The sequence below is a fragment of the Lissotriton vulgaris genome, chromosome 11, assembly GCF_964263255.1.
Source record: "Lissotriton vulgaris chromosome 11, aLisVul1.2, whole genome shotgun sequence".
NCBI lineage: Eukaryota > Metazoa > Chordata > Amphibia > Caudata > Salamandridae > Lissotriton > Lissotriton vulgaris.
The window spans coordinates 209538162-209554272 of record NC_141699.1 but is presented as its reverse complement, the minus strand read 5'-3'; the positions used below and the strand labels follow the sequence as shown (position 1 = coordinate 209554272).

The window sequence follows — 16111 nt, the reverse complement described above, 5'->3', positions numbered from 1 at the left end:
GTATTATTGGGCCAAACCGTACGTGGGATCATTTCTGACCAAAATATTGCGGCCCTCTGAAAAGCCTTCTGAACCTTCGACAGCGTGTAAAAAAGCTCATCCTTCACCCCTCTCCGGCCCGCTGGGATCATTTTGTTACCCCCGGAGTGTATCACCAGCATGTCTAGGATGGGCATGCCCTTATCCAAGGCCTTTCGCAGATGCGATATGACATCCTTCAACAGCTGCCCATCTGTCCCTACCCAGTGGTGATCAATACCTTTCCCCCACTGTGCCCCTTTCTCTCTTCCGTTCCCAAAAATGTGCCCTGCTCTCCTTATATAAGAATTGCCGCACCAGCATACCTGCATCCGTTGCCTTGAGACCTCTACAGTTAAATAAAATAAGTTGAGAGAGAAAAGAAAAGATGTCTTCATTAGGAGACTGGCACCCTATTGGGCGCTGTCTCCCCCACCCTCAACTTAATTTAACTGCGGTCTCCCGTGTCTCTCAAAACAGGACGGCTTCCATCTGCCTACCCACTTGATGGTGTCCGTGGGAAGGCATAATGCGACCGCAGTCATAGCAACCCCAATCCGGAAGGAATGCGACGTGAAATGTGCCGTATCCTCCCCTAACTTGGCCAAAGATCCCTTGCATAGGCTTGTAAGCTGAAATCTCGTGAGGGGAGAACTATCCTTGTATACCAGCAGTCTACCGTCTCCCTTACTCGGACGTACCTGCATGAACTCCTGCATCAGTGTTACCGGGCAATATACAGTCCCTTGCGCTGCTCTCAATTGGACCCAGACCCCCTTTCCCAAGGTGTCTGTTTTAGACCTCCTCACTTTCACCTGAACCATTCCCTCCGTGATTAGCACATCCGTCCATCTGATTCCCCCCCCCCTTTTTGATCAACTTTTGAGGACGACCCTATCTCGGATATTCGGAAAGCCCCAAAGAAGGCCAAGGTATAAGCAAGTCGCAGCAGCTGCATCTCATAGGAGGAGCGGCATACTTGTGGTAATACTCCCAAAATCCTTATTAAACTGCTGGCGTCTATGGGCCTTCTGTAATCTGCAGCCACCAGGGCCAATCGCTCCCACCCTTTCACAGCCCGTCTCACTCTAGTGTCTTTCATAGAAGGCAATTGCCGACAACTGCTTCCTGACCAAGGACAATGGTTTTCTATTGTCTCTCTGTTGTACTATAAAAAGGAGCACCCCCCGCGGGGTAAATTGCTCTGCTATCCCGGCTCCCCTCAGGACTGCGAAGTACGCCTGCCATGCCCTCTCATACATATTTTTGGTTTTGGCGGCGATTGACGCTGCTATCAACTCAAGGGAAATGGGGTACCAAGCTTACACAGTTGTTCCAGGAAGAACGTCATCTGCCTGTCCGCTTGGGGCCTTCGGGCTCTGAATTCTGTCAACTTAAAACGAGACAGGGCGTCAGCTACTGTGTTTTCGACCCCCGGCACATGTTTAGCAGTAAAGTATACATTACGCAGCAGGCAACCCCGCACCAATTCCTTCAGTAACCGAAGCACCCATGGACATCTAGCTCTCTGGTTATTCACTGCCATGACTGCTGACATATTGTCCGACCAAAAAGTAATGCGCTTATTGTCCAAGCACGGCCCCCAAAGATGCAGCGCCACCACGATGGGAAACAGCTCAAGTCAAGTCAAGTCAAGTCAAAGAATTTGTATAGCGCACTACATACCCAGAGGGTTTCAAGGCGCTTAGGAGGGAAGGAGGATTACTTGTCAAATATCCACGTTTTAAGTTGCTTTCTGAATGCTAGGTGGTTCTGGGTAAGGCGAAGGTAAGCGGGGAGTGAGTTCCATGTTTTAGCAGCCAGGTATGAAAAGGATCTGCCTCCCATGGTGGTCTTGTTGATGCGAGGTACAGTGGCGAGGGCTTGGCTGGAAGAACGTAGTTGGCGGGAGGGGGTGTAGAAGGACAGTCGTGAGTTGAGGCAATCTGGTCCGATGTCGTAGAGTGATTTGTGTGCGTGGGTAAGCAGTCGGAAAGTGATCCTCTTATTGACGGGTAGCCAGTGGAGGTCTTTAAGGTGCCCAGAGATGTGTTCGTTGCGTGGGATGTCTAATATGAGCCTGGCTGAGGCGTTTTGGATTCGTTGGAGTTTCTTCTGGAGTTTTGCGGTAGTACCTGCGTAGAGGGTGTTTCCGTAGTCCAGTCGGCTCGTGACCAGAGCGTGGGTGACTGTTTTCCTTGTTTCGGAGGGGATCCAGCGAAATGTTTTTCTGAGCATGCGAAAAATGTTGAAGCAGGAAGAGGATACGGCGCTGACTTGTCTGTTCATTGAGAGTGAAGAATCCAGGATGACGCCTAGGTTCCGTGCGTGGTCTGTCGGGATGGGTGCTTTTCCGAGGGCTTCCGGCCACCAGGAGTCGTCCCATGCAGAGGGGGATGTACCTAAGATGAGGACTTCTGTTTTGTCTGAGTTCAGTTTCAGACGGCTTTGTTTCATCCATTCGGCAACTTCTTTCATTCCTTTGTGTAGGTTAGTTTTGGCGGTGCTGGGGTCGTTGGTGAGAGAGAGGATCAGTTGAGTGTCGTCCGCGTAAGAGATGATGTTGAGGTTGTGTTGGCGTGCGATGGCCGCGAGGGGGCTCATGTATACGTTGAAGAGGGTGGGACTGAGTGAGGATCCTTGTGGTACGCCGCAGATGACTTCAGAGGCCTCGGACTTGAATGGTGGAAGGCGGACTCTCTGGGTTCTTCCGGTGAGGAACGAGGTGATCCATTCAAGAGCTTTTCCTTGGATTCCGATGTTATTGAGGCGTTGTAAAAGGGTGCTGTGGCAGACTGTGTCGAAAGCTGCAGAGAGGTCAAGGAGGATGAGGGCGACTGTGTCTCCATTGTCCAGTAGAGTTCGAATGTCGTCTGTTGCTGCGATGAGGGCGGTCTCAGTGCTGTGTTTTGCTCGGAAGCCAGATTGTGAGGGGTCGAGGGATTTATTGGCTTCGAGGAAGGCGGCGAGCTGGTTGTTGACAGCTTTCTCGATGACTTTGGCCGGGAATGGAAGAAGCGAGATGGGGCGGTAATTTTTGAGTTCGGTGGGGTCCGCTGTTGGTTTTTTCAGAAGGGCGGTGAGTTCAGCGTGTTTCCAGTCTTCCGGGAAGGTGGCGGAGTGGAAGGAGCAGTTGATGACGTCTCGGAGGTGCGGTGCTATGACGGAGTCTGCTTTGTTGAAGATGTGGTGAGGACATGGGTCTGTGGGGGATCCTGAGTGGATGGAATTCATCAGGCGGATGGTGTCCTCAGTGGAGATTGGGTTCCAGTCATTAAGGGTGTTCACGGGGGGAAGATGATCAGCAGATGGTAGGGTGGGTTGGTTTCCGGGTTGGATGTCAAAGCTGTTGTGGATGTCTGCAATCTTGTTGTGGAAAAATGAGGCTAGGGAGTCGCAGAGGGTTTGAGAGGGGGTGATGTCGTTGGAGTTGGCCGAGGGATTGGAAAATTCCTTGATGATGTTGAAAAGTTCTTTGCTGTTGTGGGCGTTGTTGTCAAGTCGATCCTTGAATGCTGTTTTCTTGGCTTTTCGGATCAGTTGGTGGTGAGTGCGGGTGGCGCTTTTGAAGGCGTCCTTGGTGCTAGTGGTTGGGTCTTTTTTCCAGGCCTTTTCAAGGGAGCTGCGGAGTTTCTTGGACTTCTTGAGATCATCGTTGAACCATGAGGTCTTCTTGCTGCCAGGTTTGCTTTGACGTTTTTTCAGAGGTGCTAAGGTGTCGGCGGTGTTGGATAACCATAGGGTGAGGTTGGCGGCAGCTTCGTTAGCGTTAGAAGAGAGGGCTGGGGAGTTTCGAAGGAGCGATGCGGAGATTTGGTCCGTGGTGATTTTGTTCCAGTTTCTTTGCAGAGTTGGTTGGAGGTGGTTGGTTGGTTTTGGCTTGTTGTAGGTGAAGTGAACGCAGCTGTGGTCAGTCCAGAGGAGGTCCGTGGTGTGGCTGAAGGAGACATGATTGCTGGATGTGAAGATGGGGTCGAGTGTGTGACCTGCGATGTGGGTGGGGGAAGTGACTAGTTGTTTAAGTCCGAGGTTGGCGAGGTTGTCCACGAGGGTGGCGGTGTTGCGGTCGTTGATCTTTTCAAGGTGAAAGTTGAGGTCTCCCAGAAGGATGTATTCTTTGGAGGGGAGTGCGTGTGGAGTGATGAAGTTCGTGATGTCTTCACTGAATTTTGCGCGGGGTCCTGGTGGTCTGTAGAGGAGGGTGCCTCTGAGTGTGGTTTTGGGGTCAATGTGGATCAGGAAGTGAAGGTGTTCGGAGTTGGCGAGGTTGGCGTCAGAGCTGGTTGAGATGCGGATTGATTTCTTATGGACGATAGCGATTCCTCCTCCAGTGTGGCTGGTACGGTCTTTGCGAGTGATCTTATAGTCTTCAGGGATGGCAATGGTGATGTCTGGTGCGGAGGAAGCATTCATCCATGTTTCCGTAAGGAAGGCGATGTCCGGAGAAATGGTGTCTAGTAGATTCCATAGGTCGATGGCGTGCCTGTGGACTGATCGGGTGTTGAGAAGGATGCATTGTAGGTGATTGGGGTCGGGAATCTGTGGTGTGGTCGTAGCGGAGATGTTGACGGTGCCGATGAATTTGCAGGAGTAGCAGGAGAAAGGTCCACGGGTGTGTCCAGGAGCAGCTTGGACGCAGTTGGGGGCGCGACCGGGGTTGAGGGCTAGGAGGGTGGCGGCATCGTAGGTGATGCGGGAGGGCTGGGCAGCGCGAGTGGAAGGGGGTCTGGCGCTGGGCGCGGTCCAGGCGCGGACGGGCGTAGACGGGCTTACCTTTGGCGCACCTTCGCCGAGGCCGTAGCGCGTGGACGCTGCGCGTTGGGACATCTGACTAACATAGGTGGTGGAGGGGGCGGAGCGTGGGAGGGTCCGCTGGGAGGCGTGGACGTGGAGGCGGGCCAGAGGCAAAGCACAACAACAAGATGGTGGGGGGGCTGGAAAGTGAAACCGGGAGGGCGCAATGCGAAGGCTGGTAATTTCGAATGCTAATAAGTACCAGCGTGCTCACACAGAGAGTCCCGGTAAGAGCGCTGACAATTTTAAAACAACCTGTCTAAAATGAATGCACTGCAGGTTAAACTAGTCTGCTGGCCAATGTTTCATGCACCACTTTGACCCTAAGACTGCCCCAAAACCCATGCTGCCAGCCGCATCTGTGTAAAGTTCCAAATCTACGCTGGACTGTGTTTGTTGCTGCCAAATCACTGTGCCATTGAAACCTGTCAGAAATTCTTCCCATGTGCCCAAGTCGTTTTTTACCTCCATTGATAACCTAGTATGGTGATGTTTTGCCCTTACGCCAGACATTGCCCTGGCGATGCTACATGAAAAGGCCCTGCACATGGGTATCTCTCGAAGCGCAAAGTTCAGTTGCCCCACCAAGACTTGTAGCTCATGTAGAGTGACCTTGCGTGCTGCTAAACACTCATCTATGGATGTCTCAAAAGCTCTCACTTTCCCTTGCGGGAGACGACCCACTCCTTCCATCGTGCCAATTTCTATACCAAGGAAAGTTAAGCAGGTGGCCGGGCCTGCCGTTTTTTCCCCCGCCAGCGGTACCCCCAGTGCCTCCGCCAGCAGAGCCTTCGCGCAGGCCGGCGAGCCCGGTGGACCCATAAACAGGGAATCATCCAAATAATGCACCACATCAAGTGACCCGACTATGTCCTGCACTGCCCACTCCAGAAAACGACTGAAGGTTTCAAACACCGCGCATGCGATGGAACACCCCATCGGCATACATAGGTCCATGTAGAACTGACCTCCGAACGTGAAACCTAGAAACCTAGTATCCTCCGGGTGCACGGGCAGGAGGCGAAAGACTGCCTCCACATCCGCTTTAGCCATTAGCACTCCCACCCCCATATTCTGCAGCCTCTGGATAGCCGTGTCAAATGTGGTGTAACACACTACGCAAAGTTCTGGTTCCAACCTGTCATTAACTGACACACCAGGAGGACTGGACAGGTTATGTATCAGTCGATATTTCCCCACTTCCTTCTTAGGCATCAAGATCAAAGGCGAGCAAACCAGATCCTGCATTGGTAGGTGCTGAAAAGGCCCCCCCCCCCCCAATGCTAACTCCTTCAGAATCTTTTCCCTCGCCACCTCTGGATTCCTCAAAACTGACCGATGGTTACGTGTTACGTGGAAAGACTGGGGCACTAGAAGGGATGTGAAAACCAAATTTAAAACCTTGATATAGCAACTGCGCCTCTTCCCCTTTTTCATAACGACTGAGCAGGTGCGCCAGAACATACAAGCGTATGGCCCGTAGGCAAAGCATTAGGATGACTGGGCAGGATGTCCTGGGGCGTGCTGCTCTTTGGGTTTCCCCAATTTTTTATAACACTTGCTTTTGGGATGACCTTGCACTCCACAGAAGGAGCATATGTGCTTGAACTTGCATGCTAATCCTCTATTGCCCTCATTCTTGTTAAACTGTCAGCAAGCTGGTCTCTAATCACCCACCCCTTTTTCCCCCGAAAGGAGTGCGCAGACCTGCTAATCAGTGTTGACGAGTGAAACTTGGCGTACCATATATTGATCTCCCTCTGATACCATGCCATCTCTGGCCTTGCCGCCTTAATTTGTCTAAATTTGTTGTCGTATTGCAACCAAGCCAAGCCCTGAAATTCTGATGCTGCCCCGTGAATCATTGACATGTAGCTGATCAACTATGCCGCTAACCATGGGAAACGCTCTACCATGATTGCTGCATATATCACGAACCCCGTAATCCAATTCTTGATCGACCATTCCACCCAAACTTTATTCTGTTTAACTTCCCCCTCCTTGCCTGCCCTGTTCTTCCCGGATACCACACCCACATTTGATCAATTCAAACACATCTATGAATTCTCGCCAGGAAATCTTCTCTCTGGTTTTTGCCGGCACATGCCACGTAATACCCGCTGACGGTGCCAGCGCCAATTACGAGGAGCCATAGATCACTGAGCTTTGCGTTAAGGGATGTTGTACTGTAACCACCACTCCCTGGGAGCCCGGCGCTATGGGTGGGATTGGCCCTGGCAATCCTGCATTATTAACTGGACTTTGTGACGCTGCCGCCACCACCATGGGAGATTGTGCCACCCCACCTGACTGGACCCAAACTTGCGCCACACCACTGCCTTGGTGTGCTACCACAGGAATGGGGGCCCCCTGAATAGGTGCGCCTGGGGCTGCCATTGCCAATACTGATGCTGCTGCTATGGGGAGTACCGAGCTGTGCTGCAACCCTTCTACTGGCGTAGGTTCCGCATTCCCCTGATGCTTCCACGCAGCAGCGCCAGAAGCATGATTATTGTCCAAGTTTGCCAGAGGTTGGCCCGCTGCCGCCCCCTCACCTGCAGTGCTGGACCTAGTTTCAACAACCTTCTTGGCCTTCTCATGTTGCGCATCTCTGAAACGTTTGGGCGATCTCCTTGTGCGTTTGGATGATGGGACCTCTTTCTGTGGACTCCCTTCGATCCCTTGAGTCAGGGTTTGTAAGGCCCAGTCAATACCGCCTTTCTTTGAGACCTCTCAACGCCAACAGCGATCGCAATTCTTCCAGCCTAGCCGGAGGCTCCTTAGCTCCCCGTGACCATTGCGGTGGCATCCTGCTCACTAAATTAAACAAAACAGAGTTACCAGATGCCCACAGCATTCTTCCCGTTTGTCCTCTTGACTGGCCTCGCATGCTGTGCTTGCCTTGCTCCGCTCGGCCCGCCTGGCCCTTCAAGCATGGTCAACCCCCCTTGCACCTACCAAACATTACTCCAAGCAGCAGGGGTCTGATACCCTTGGCCAGCATCAACTGTGCCCCCATATTCCCCCAGACATATTCACTCTGTTTACCTCTGTTTTTAATGATACAAGGTGTAAAGAAGAAGTGTGAGCGGAAAGTCCGTTCAACTCGCGGATTTTGTGGATTTTCGGCAAATTCGCAATCTGCGAGATTTGTGAATTTCCCGCAAAAATCCGCGAGCGGAACGGATTGGGTCAAAAGTTGAAGCTGACTTTTGTAACTAATTTAGAATGGCGCGGGCAAGCTGCCAGCAAGCTGCCAGAGCCATTCTAAAATAGTTACAAAAGTCAGCTTCAACAGGAAGCACTAATAGATAACGTAAAGCAGGTGCTCGAGTTGAAGGTCAAATCAAGTTACACAATCATTAATCACCCCAAGTTTGGGGTGATTAATGATTGTGTAACTTGATTTGACCTTCAACTCGAGCACCTGGTTTACTTTATCTATTAGTGCTTCCTGTTGAAGCTGACTTTGTCAAGTCAAGTCATAGCATTTATATAGCGCACTACGTACCCAGAGGGTTTCAAGGCGCTTAGGAAGGGGAGGAGGATTATTTGTCAAATATCCACGTTTTAAGCTGCTTTCTGAACGCTAGGTGATTCTGGGTGAGGCGAAGGTAAGCGGGGAGTGAGTTCCATGTTTTGGCAGCCAGGTATGAGAAGGATCTGCCTCCCATGGTGGTCTTGTTGATGCGGGGTACAGTGGCGAAGGCTTGGCTGGAAGAGCGAAGTTGTCGGGGGGGGGGTGTAAAAGGACAGTCGAGAGTTGAGGCAATCTGGTCCGATGTCGTAGAGTGATTTGTGTGCGTGGGTAAGCAGTCGGAAAGTAATCCTCTTATTGACGGGTAGCCAGTGGAGGTCTTTAAGGTGACCAGAGATGTGTTCGTTGCGTGGGATGTCTAATAACTTTGTAGATATTTTAAAATGGCGCTGGCAGCTTGCCGGCGCCATTCTAAGTGGGGCTGAGGGCAGAAGGGCACAAAGTGGGACAGAGGGCAGAAGGGGACAAAAAACGAGTGGGGCAGAGGGCAGAAGGGCACAGAAACGAGTGGGGCAGAAGGGGACAAAAACGAGTGGAGCAGAGGGCAGAAGAGCACGAAAACAAGTGGGACAGAGGGCAGAAACGAGTGGGGCCGAGGGCAGAAGACCACAAAAACTAGTTGGGCAGAGGGCAGAAGAGCACAAAAACGAGTGGGGCAGAGGGCAAAAGGGGACAATAACGAGTGGTGCAGATGGCAGAAGAGCACAAAAACGGGTGGGACAGAGGGCAGAAACGAGTGGGGCAGAGGGCAGAAGACCACAAAAACGAGTTGGGCAGAGGGCAGAAGAGCACAAAAACGAGTGGGGCAGAGGGCAAAAGGGCACAAACACGAGTGGGGCAGAGGGCAGAAAGGCACAAACACGAGTGGGGCAGAGGGCAGAAGGGCATAAAAAACGAGAGGGTGGCAGTGATGAACCAGAGGACGCATCACGGTCTTGCCCAAAAAAAACCAGCGAACACGCGCAAACATGCCAAAATGCCCGCGAACACGCAAAGCGCCCAGCGAACACGCAAAAATAAAAAAACGCAAATTTGTGAATTTTGCGGATCGCGAATTCGCAAATTCGCACATCGCAAATTCGCAAAATTCGCCCATGCTTAGTAAAGAAGGATACAGTGAGTGAGGCCGGCATTCCTTATAAAAAGAGAGGGATACATAATTTAAAGTTCCGTCCGAAGGCTTACATTGAAATTCCCAGCAAACTTATTACCCAATATCCGTACATTTTTCACCCCTACGGGCTACTCCTTGAGCTTCTGATCCGGTCATCCATTAACGCGAAAAACATGTACATGTATTTATATATGTACATGTATTTATACATGTACATATACCATTTCAAAAGGGATCCCATTCCCGTACTTAGCCATGCACACTTTACTATTGCTGGGCCTCTCCTTCCTGCCCCCTCAGCAGCCTGCACATCATTTCATTTCAAAAGGGGATCCCATTCCTCGTACTTAGCCAGGCCCACTTCACTATTCACCGGGCCTCTGCTTACCGCTGCCATGCCCCCTCCGCAGCCTGCACAGGACCTGAGCGCAAACTCATGCTCCCACGCTGTCCATACCTCCCGCGACCCTGTTTGCAGCCCCACACTTCCATTGGCACTTCTCGCGCTCCAGCACCTGTTCTCTACGCTTAGATAGCCCGCAATAGGCAAGGTAAGGCTGTCGCTGAATACTTAGGAAAATCTTGCGGCCTCACACTGCCATCCGCGCATCTCGCGCTCTGGCGCCTGTTCCTTACTCCTAGACGGCCCGCAATAGGCCGTGCTCCCACGCCGTCCATACCTCCTGCGACCCTGTTTGCAGTCCCACACTTCCATCGGCACTTCTCGGGCTCCAGCACCTGTTCCCTACGCTTAGATAGCCCGCAATAGGCAAGGTAAGGCTGTCGCGGAATACTTAGGAAAATCTTGCAGCCCCGCACTGCCATCCACGCATCTCGCGCTCTGGCGCCTGTTCCTTACTCCTAGACGGCCCCCAATAGGCAAGGTACGGCTGCTTACGGATACATAGGAAAATCTTGCCGCCCCACGCCGGCGCCATACAAGTACTACAGAACTATTTGAAATACGGCTACTGGTGATAAATAGAGCCAGTACCCGTTGTAAAGTAACAGCGCGCGACCCCCAGTGAGAACAGATCGAACATATTAAAATCATTGTTGCCCACCGTGTACTCAAATACTAATGGTAGGCCCCCAACACACTCTGCGCTTCATTCCGCTCCACTACTCTACATGACAAAATGCGCAGAAAAAAAACCCCACTCACGCAACACACTGCGAAACACGCCTGCACACTATGCAGCTACAAGGCCCCCTCACCTGGATAATCCGGTAGACCAGAAGCCGCTACTTCGAAATTTGTTGCGTCTCCGATCCACCAGACACTGCGATGAAGAGACAAAGAGGGCTTCCCCCTCAAGACCTCAGGCCTTTATCTCCCTCCTTCATTCAAGGAGGGTCACTAGCCCCTTGGTGATGCCCCCTCCAACATTCCAGTACTCTGGCAAATGCCCCTCTTCGCCTTCTACCTACGACCCGGAAGTTGACCCCCGCCTGAGGTGCCACTAAGGGCCCCCCGTCCATAGGTGTGGGGAGGGCGGGGCACCATTAGGTTTATTATTTGTAAAAAGTCTGAAATTGTTGGGAATACAGACCGATGTGACAGATCAGGTTACAATGTACATAAACATTTTGAAACAACTAAACTACATGTCGCACAATTTAGCATTTTGTGTCCCGTAATGAAGGCCTCCTTGGCTGATAGATGGCTTGTGTTTTCTAAGTGTGTCCTGACCGGTTGATTTAACAAAACCCTCTTCTTTTTACAGTAAGCAGAACCAAAGTCCCAAATCACAAGCGCCTGACCCACCTCTGGTCATCAAGGTGTTCAACCGGCACATCCTCTTTGACGTTGTGTCGCGAGGGTCAACGGCTGACCTGGACGGATTACTTACTTACCTGTTGACTCAGAAGAAGCGCCTGACTGATGAGGATTTTCGAGGTGAGTTGAGAGCTAGCCGGAGCAGACGGAACACAGAGACTCTATATGCAAAGGCATAGAAGGAAATTCCAAACTAGTTAACACACTTCTGTCAGCAGGGATAATCTTTTACAAGGGCGACATTCCTTTCTCAGTGTGTATTTAGGAGGGGTAAATTTAGGAGGTGGCAAATTATGCTTTATTGTAAAGAACATTGATGCCCTATTTCTGAAAGTACTGTCGACCTTACAGCAGTGAATTATTTAAACCTCATATTGATTCAAAGTTCAAATGGTATAGGCCCTCTAGAGCACACTAGTCTTCTAATGCAAAACTCTTGACAGTCCCTACCTTCAAGAAAGCAATGTGGGTTGGAACACTTTTGTGATTAGCACTGCAAAGATTTGGAATTCTTTCCTCTTAACCTTAAAGAAGCCTAAAATCTCCTTCAATTTTGATAGACCTTGAAAACTTGACTCTTAAATCATTAATTTTCTTCTCTTGACTCTGTCTCCTTCCAAGGCAGCGCCAAGACACCCTTTGGTATTCGAGCCCTGTATAAAATGTACTAACATAACCTAGATTCTTGATACGTCTTTGATTTTCTATTGAAGGTAATTGAAATATCTATATGCAGCCCTCGTATTTGTGCACGCGCCATTGCTGATCTGCCTGGGCATCACGCAGCAAAAACAACACAAAAAACGAAATATATATATATATTTCTAAAATGTGGTACCTATACAGTCATTCTTCACTTACTTCATATTTTCACTTTCTCCTGAATGGCTACGTTTACAGCCCAAATATGTCCTAGTTTCACTGTAATCTCACAAAGCCTTTTGGCTGTAGAGATCGTATCTTACATAATTAAAGCAACCATTGCAGTTTTGTATTGGCATTAAATTAGTATTATTGCATTGACAGCTTTTTCTATAGTGATTGTGTAATCCTTAAATGTATAAACTGTTGTACGCTTTATAGTTTGTGTGTATGTCCATTTATGTTGGCGTGGTAACAATCATGGTTCTCTATGTATTATAGTTTGTATTTTTCCATTCAAAACTTTTAACTAATCTAATTGAATACGCATTGTTATTGATTCCTTCAAACTGCAACATTAGCATTGACTTAAATGATTTCTATGTATATGCTAATATTAATCAGATCTATCAAATTCTCCATAAATTGAGTAGTATTATCACATGTTTTTAAGCGATTTGAAGTAGCTGTGTTAAGTGCTACATCAAAACAAGTTTTATAATTATTACTTAAATTTTTTTTAAAGCTACTTAAACTGGATTTCAGTTTATAGAAAAGCAAAATTGCTGTCCTCTCCGCCGAGATTGATAAAATGAGTGCCATTGTATTTTGTGATATTTCATAACTGGCAATGGAAAATGTATTTGCTGTGTGCACTATGAAGGGTCAATATTTATTAATATTATGTGAAGCAAATATTTGCATGCAAATTTGTCACAAGCAAAGGATCTAGGGATTGATTTTAGAAGACACGTTTGTAGGGGAGGTGCTTAAAGAAGGAAGCATTATAGGTAAACACGACCCATCTTGAGGTGATAGACCATGGTCTCTGGGCTGGATTCCTAATTACTCAAAAGATAGATTCGCCCATGACCCAGTGGTGATATTGAGACTGAAATATTTTGTCTGCTGCACGATGGAGCTACCTGGTTTAGCTGTAGGGGAGATGGGCCGTGGATTCCCTCCTTGGTCGTCACCTACCCAGTCGGTCTTTAGGCAGACTTCTTTTTCGTCTCTCCTTATTGTCTCTTTCCTTATCCTCCCTTTCTCACCTCCCCTGCCCCCCCCACTACTTTTCTCTCTCCATTCTCTCCTCTCCTAATTGTATTGTCTATTTTTTTTTTATGTATTGTGTAATTGTTGAACTTTTTCTGTTACATTATTGATTCTCATGTAAAGCGCTCTGATACCTTCGGGTCTAGCCAGCGCTATATAAAACTCTTTAAATAAATAAATAAATAATGGGATCCTGGACTCCAGGAGGAGGTCAGTAATTTAGCAGGTATGCTGGGTCAGCACCTATGGCCACTGTCTCCTTGGGTGCGTCTAGTGTTTTGAGCACTAGACCATTCTATATGTATGGCTTGGGTGCCTCCTGTAGTGTGCGAGGTGACATCCTTAGATAGAATCCTAATTTAATAGTCTCAGCAGACAAATAACCTGTATGTTCTATGAGATCTCACTTTATCGCCACGGACCCTCCACTCTGCACTGTCCAGGCACCACAGTGCCATTCAATTTCCCTAGTCCAGGGAGGTATCCCAAATTAGGGAAGCTATAGGGACCTGGGCTAGGAGGCCTATAGCAAGAAGTTTCAAAATCCAGATGCTAACTTTATTTCACAACTGTACCCCCTGAGCATATGTATTTCTGCTAGTATCGGCTAGTGTAAATGCAACCTCCCCATGTGAGCATGTAGACTGCTTGACTTCAGATTTCATCCGGAATATCATCCCACCTCCTCCAAAAGGAATCCTCAAATAGATTTTCTCCATAGGAGCTGTTGACACTCACACACATGTAACCTTCCAATATAGAACTGTGATTTAATTAGTCTGCCGTATTGGGAATATATATATATGTGTCGCACCGTTTAGGGGAGGGAGCATAGGGCAGACCGGGGCTACTGGTCCGCAAACATGGTGCTTGAGATGGTTTGCCTCTAGTGTTCAGGAGTCCACCCTACTAAGGCTCTTCAAAATGAGCCAAGAACACCTTTTCCTCACTTGACTCTCTGGGCAGCGAGGCTGAGCAGTCAAAGGCTTCTCAGTGAGGTAATGTGGAGGGCAAGTTCTCAGAACTCAATAGTCAACCAGTCACAATAGCATATTGTCCAGCCCAGTGCTTATCATTTGTTGAAAAAAAAATGTAATCTTGCAAGAAACCCAATGCTATATGCACCAATGATAGTTTTGTTACAAGGTTGCAAACTCACGCACTAGATCTAGTATAGTTTGTTTACCATCTACAGTGCCCTTTCCTCCTCTCTCTCACGAGTAAGCTCCTATTGTCTGTGGGCACTTAGGAAAAGCTGCAAATATAGACTTAGTTTAGGCACAGGTGCAAATCAATTTCCTTTAACCAAAAGGCTAGTGCATAGATCAGTTCAATAGTTTTGATGCTAAAACTTTTGTCACAACAAAGCTTACTGTTCTAACAGCAAGAGTCCCTTTTGGGACAGACAAGTATAGTTATTCAGTTGTATGAGCTCAGCCACATTTTTCCTCCATAATCGTGTTGTGGATCTGTGGTGCTGGCCGGTGTGCTCAGCGACTTTACTCTCTGTGTCAATAACACAGGACCACAAATGACGGCTTCTCCCTCCTCCTGGCCATGGTTGTTGAACACTACATCAGACCTGCTTATCATGTGCTTGACTTCGGCAGCTGTGACCTCCAGGCCAAGGCAGGTGAGCGTTCAGCTTCGGCAGTTAGCAGGTTCTCATTTTTGGTAATTGCGGACTAAAGTTGAGCACACCTCACACCTCTGAAAACCAGCAGTCCCACCAGAGCAGCGGCAAAATTTCTGGGTGGCACTATGATTTCTAGTTGATAACTTCATTTAGCACATGCTAGAGTTGCACTGCAAGATGGGGGCCTCTCATGATTAGGGTGTACAGCGTCTTTGCTCCCTGAAGGCGTTCAGCTACTTCTGGGTGTTCCACACTCCAGGAACATACTGGGATTCGCCTTCTGGGTAGTCCTTTCCCCTTTTCCTTTCTGAGCAGGCAGAAAAGCTTCTACTCTCTAGGCAGACACTCTGTTGATCCAACAAGTTGCAGACTTCAGGTGATGTCCCTTACCTATTGGAGACTGTACATGGAGACATGTAGACACCAACCCTGGTCACATAGCTCTCTGGAGCACACTCTTTCTTTGTCAGGAAGATCACAAGTGGAACTAGTTGGGGGGTTTTAATCCACCTTTTATACTCACCTTGTGGACAATGGATGTGTATCCACTGTCTGTTTCATAAATTTCGGGTTGGTTCCCTTTCAAATGTCATTGTTTTTGGCTGCTTCTCAGACACAGCCTTTTATGCAAGGTGATAACTTTTACTGCCCCTAGCCATGATGCTGTTTCCAGTGCTGAGCATCCAAAATGAGGACACAATGAATTGTGAGATATCTGCAACTGACTATCATCAGTCTTCCTGAAGCAATAATCTGAGACAGACAAAGGACAGGTCCTGTGTAGAAACGTCCTCAACATGAACAACAGAAACTGTAGTCCCACCCTCCAATCACACTATCTACCAATTCTCAGTGCTTATGAAGAACTAATCATCAGCCCATTCTCCATCCTTAAGCTCTTTATTCTCTGGGTCCCCACCCCCCAGACACAGGAATGCAGTCAGTACACGCCCACTGTCTATGTAAGCTGTAATTATATTATGCAATACCAACCATAATGGCCCATGTCAGTCCCAGTACTCAGATTTTCACCACAAATAGAATCCTACTACTATACATGTAGTACTCATTCACTGCACACACATAAACTCACTCAACATGCGAACGGAATGTCAGAATAAGATGTAGGGATTTCACATTAAAATGGAACTTTACAGAATAGAGATCAGTAGACTGCACCTTCTACTGACACAGACCAAACATTGGCAATAGGCTTACCTCTATAATACGAGTGTCAAGCTGTTGGCTGTGCCAATGTTTTTTTTTTTTTTAATTTTTAAAACCTTTATTAAAAAGTGCACACAGCTATTCAGC

The 16111-nt window shown here is 48.6% G+C and overlaps 1 protein-coding gene across 3 annotated transcripts in view; it reads left to right on the top strand.

The window, feature by feature from the left end:
* Positions 1–16111, top strand: part of TRPV4 (transient receptor potential cation channel subfamily V member 4) — a 619663-nt gene that overhangs the window by 264776 nt on the left and 338776 nt on the right. For all 3 annotated transcript variants that reach the window (XM_086943119.1, XM_086943118.1, XM_086943117.1), the window contains exon 3: positions 11192–11364. In XM_086943119.1, the coding sequence (XP_086799245.1) occupies positions 11192–11364 (173 nt within the window). The remainder of the gene's footprint in view (positions 1–11191; positions 11365–16111) is intronic.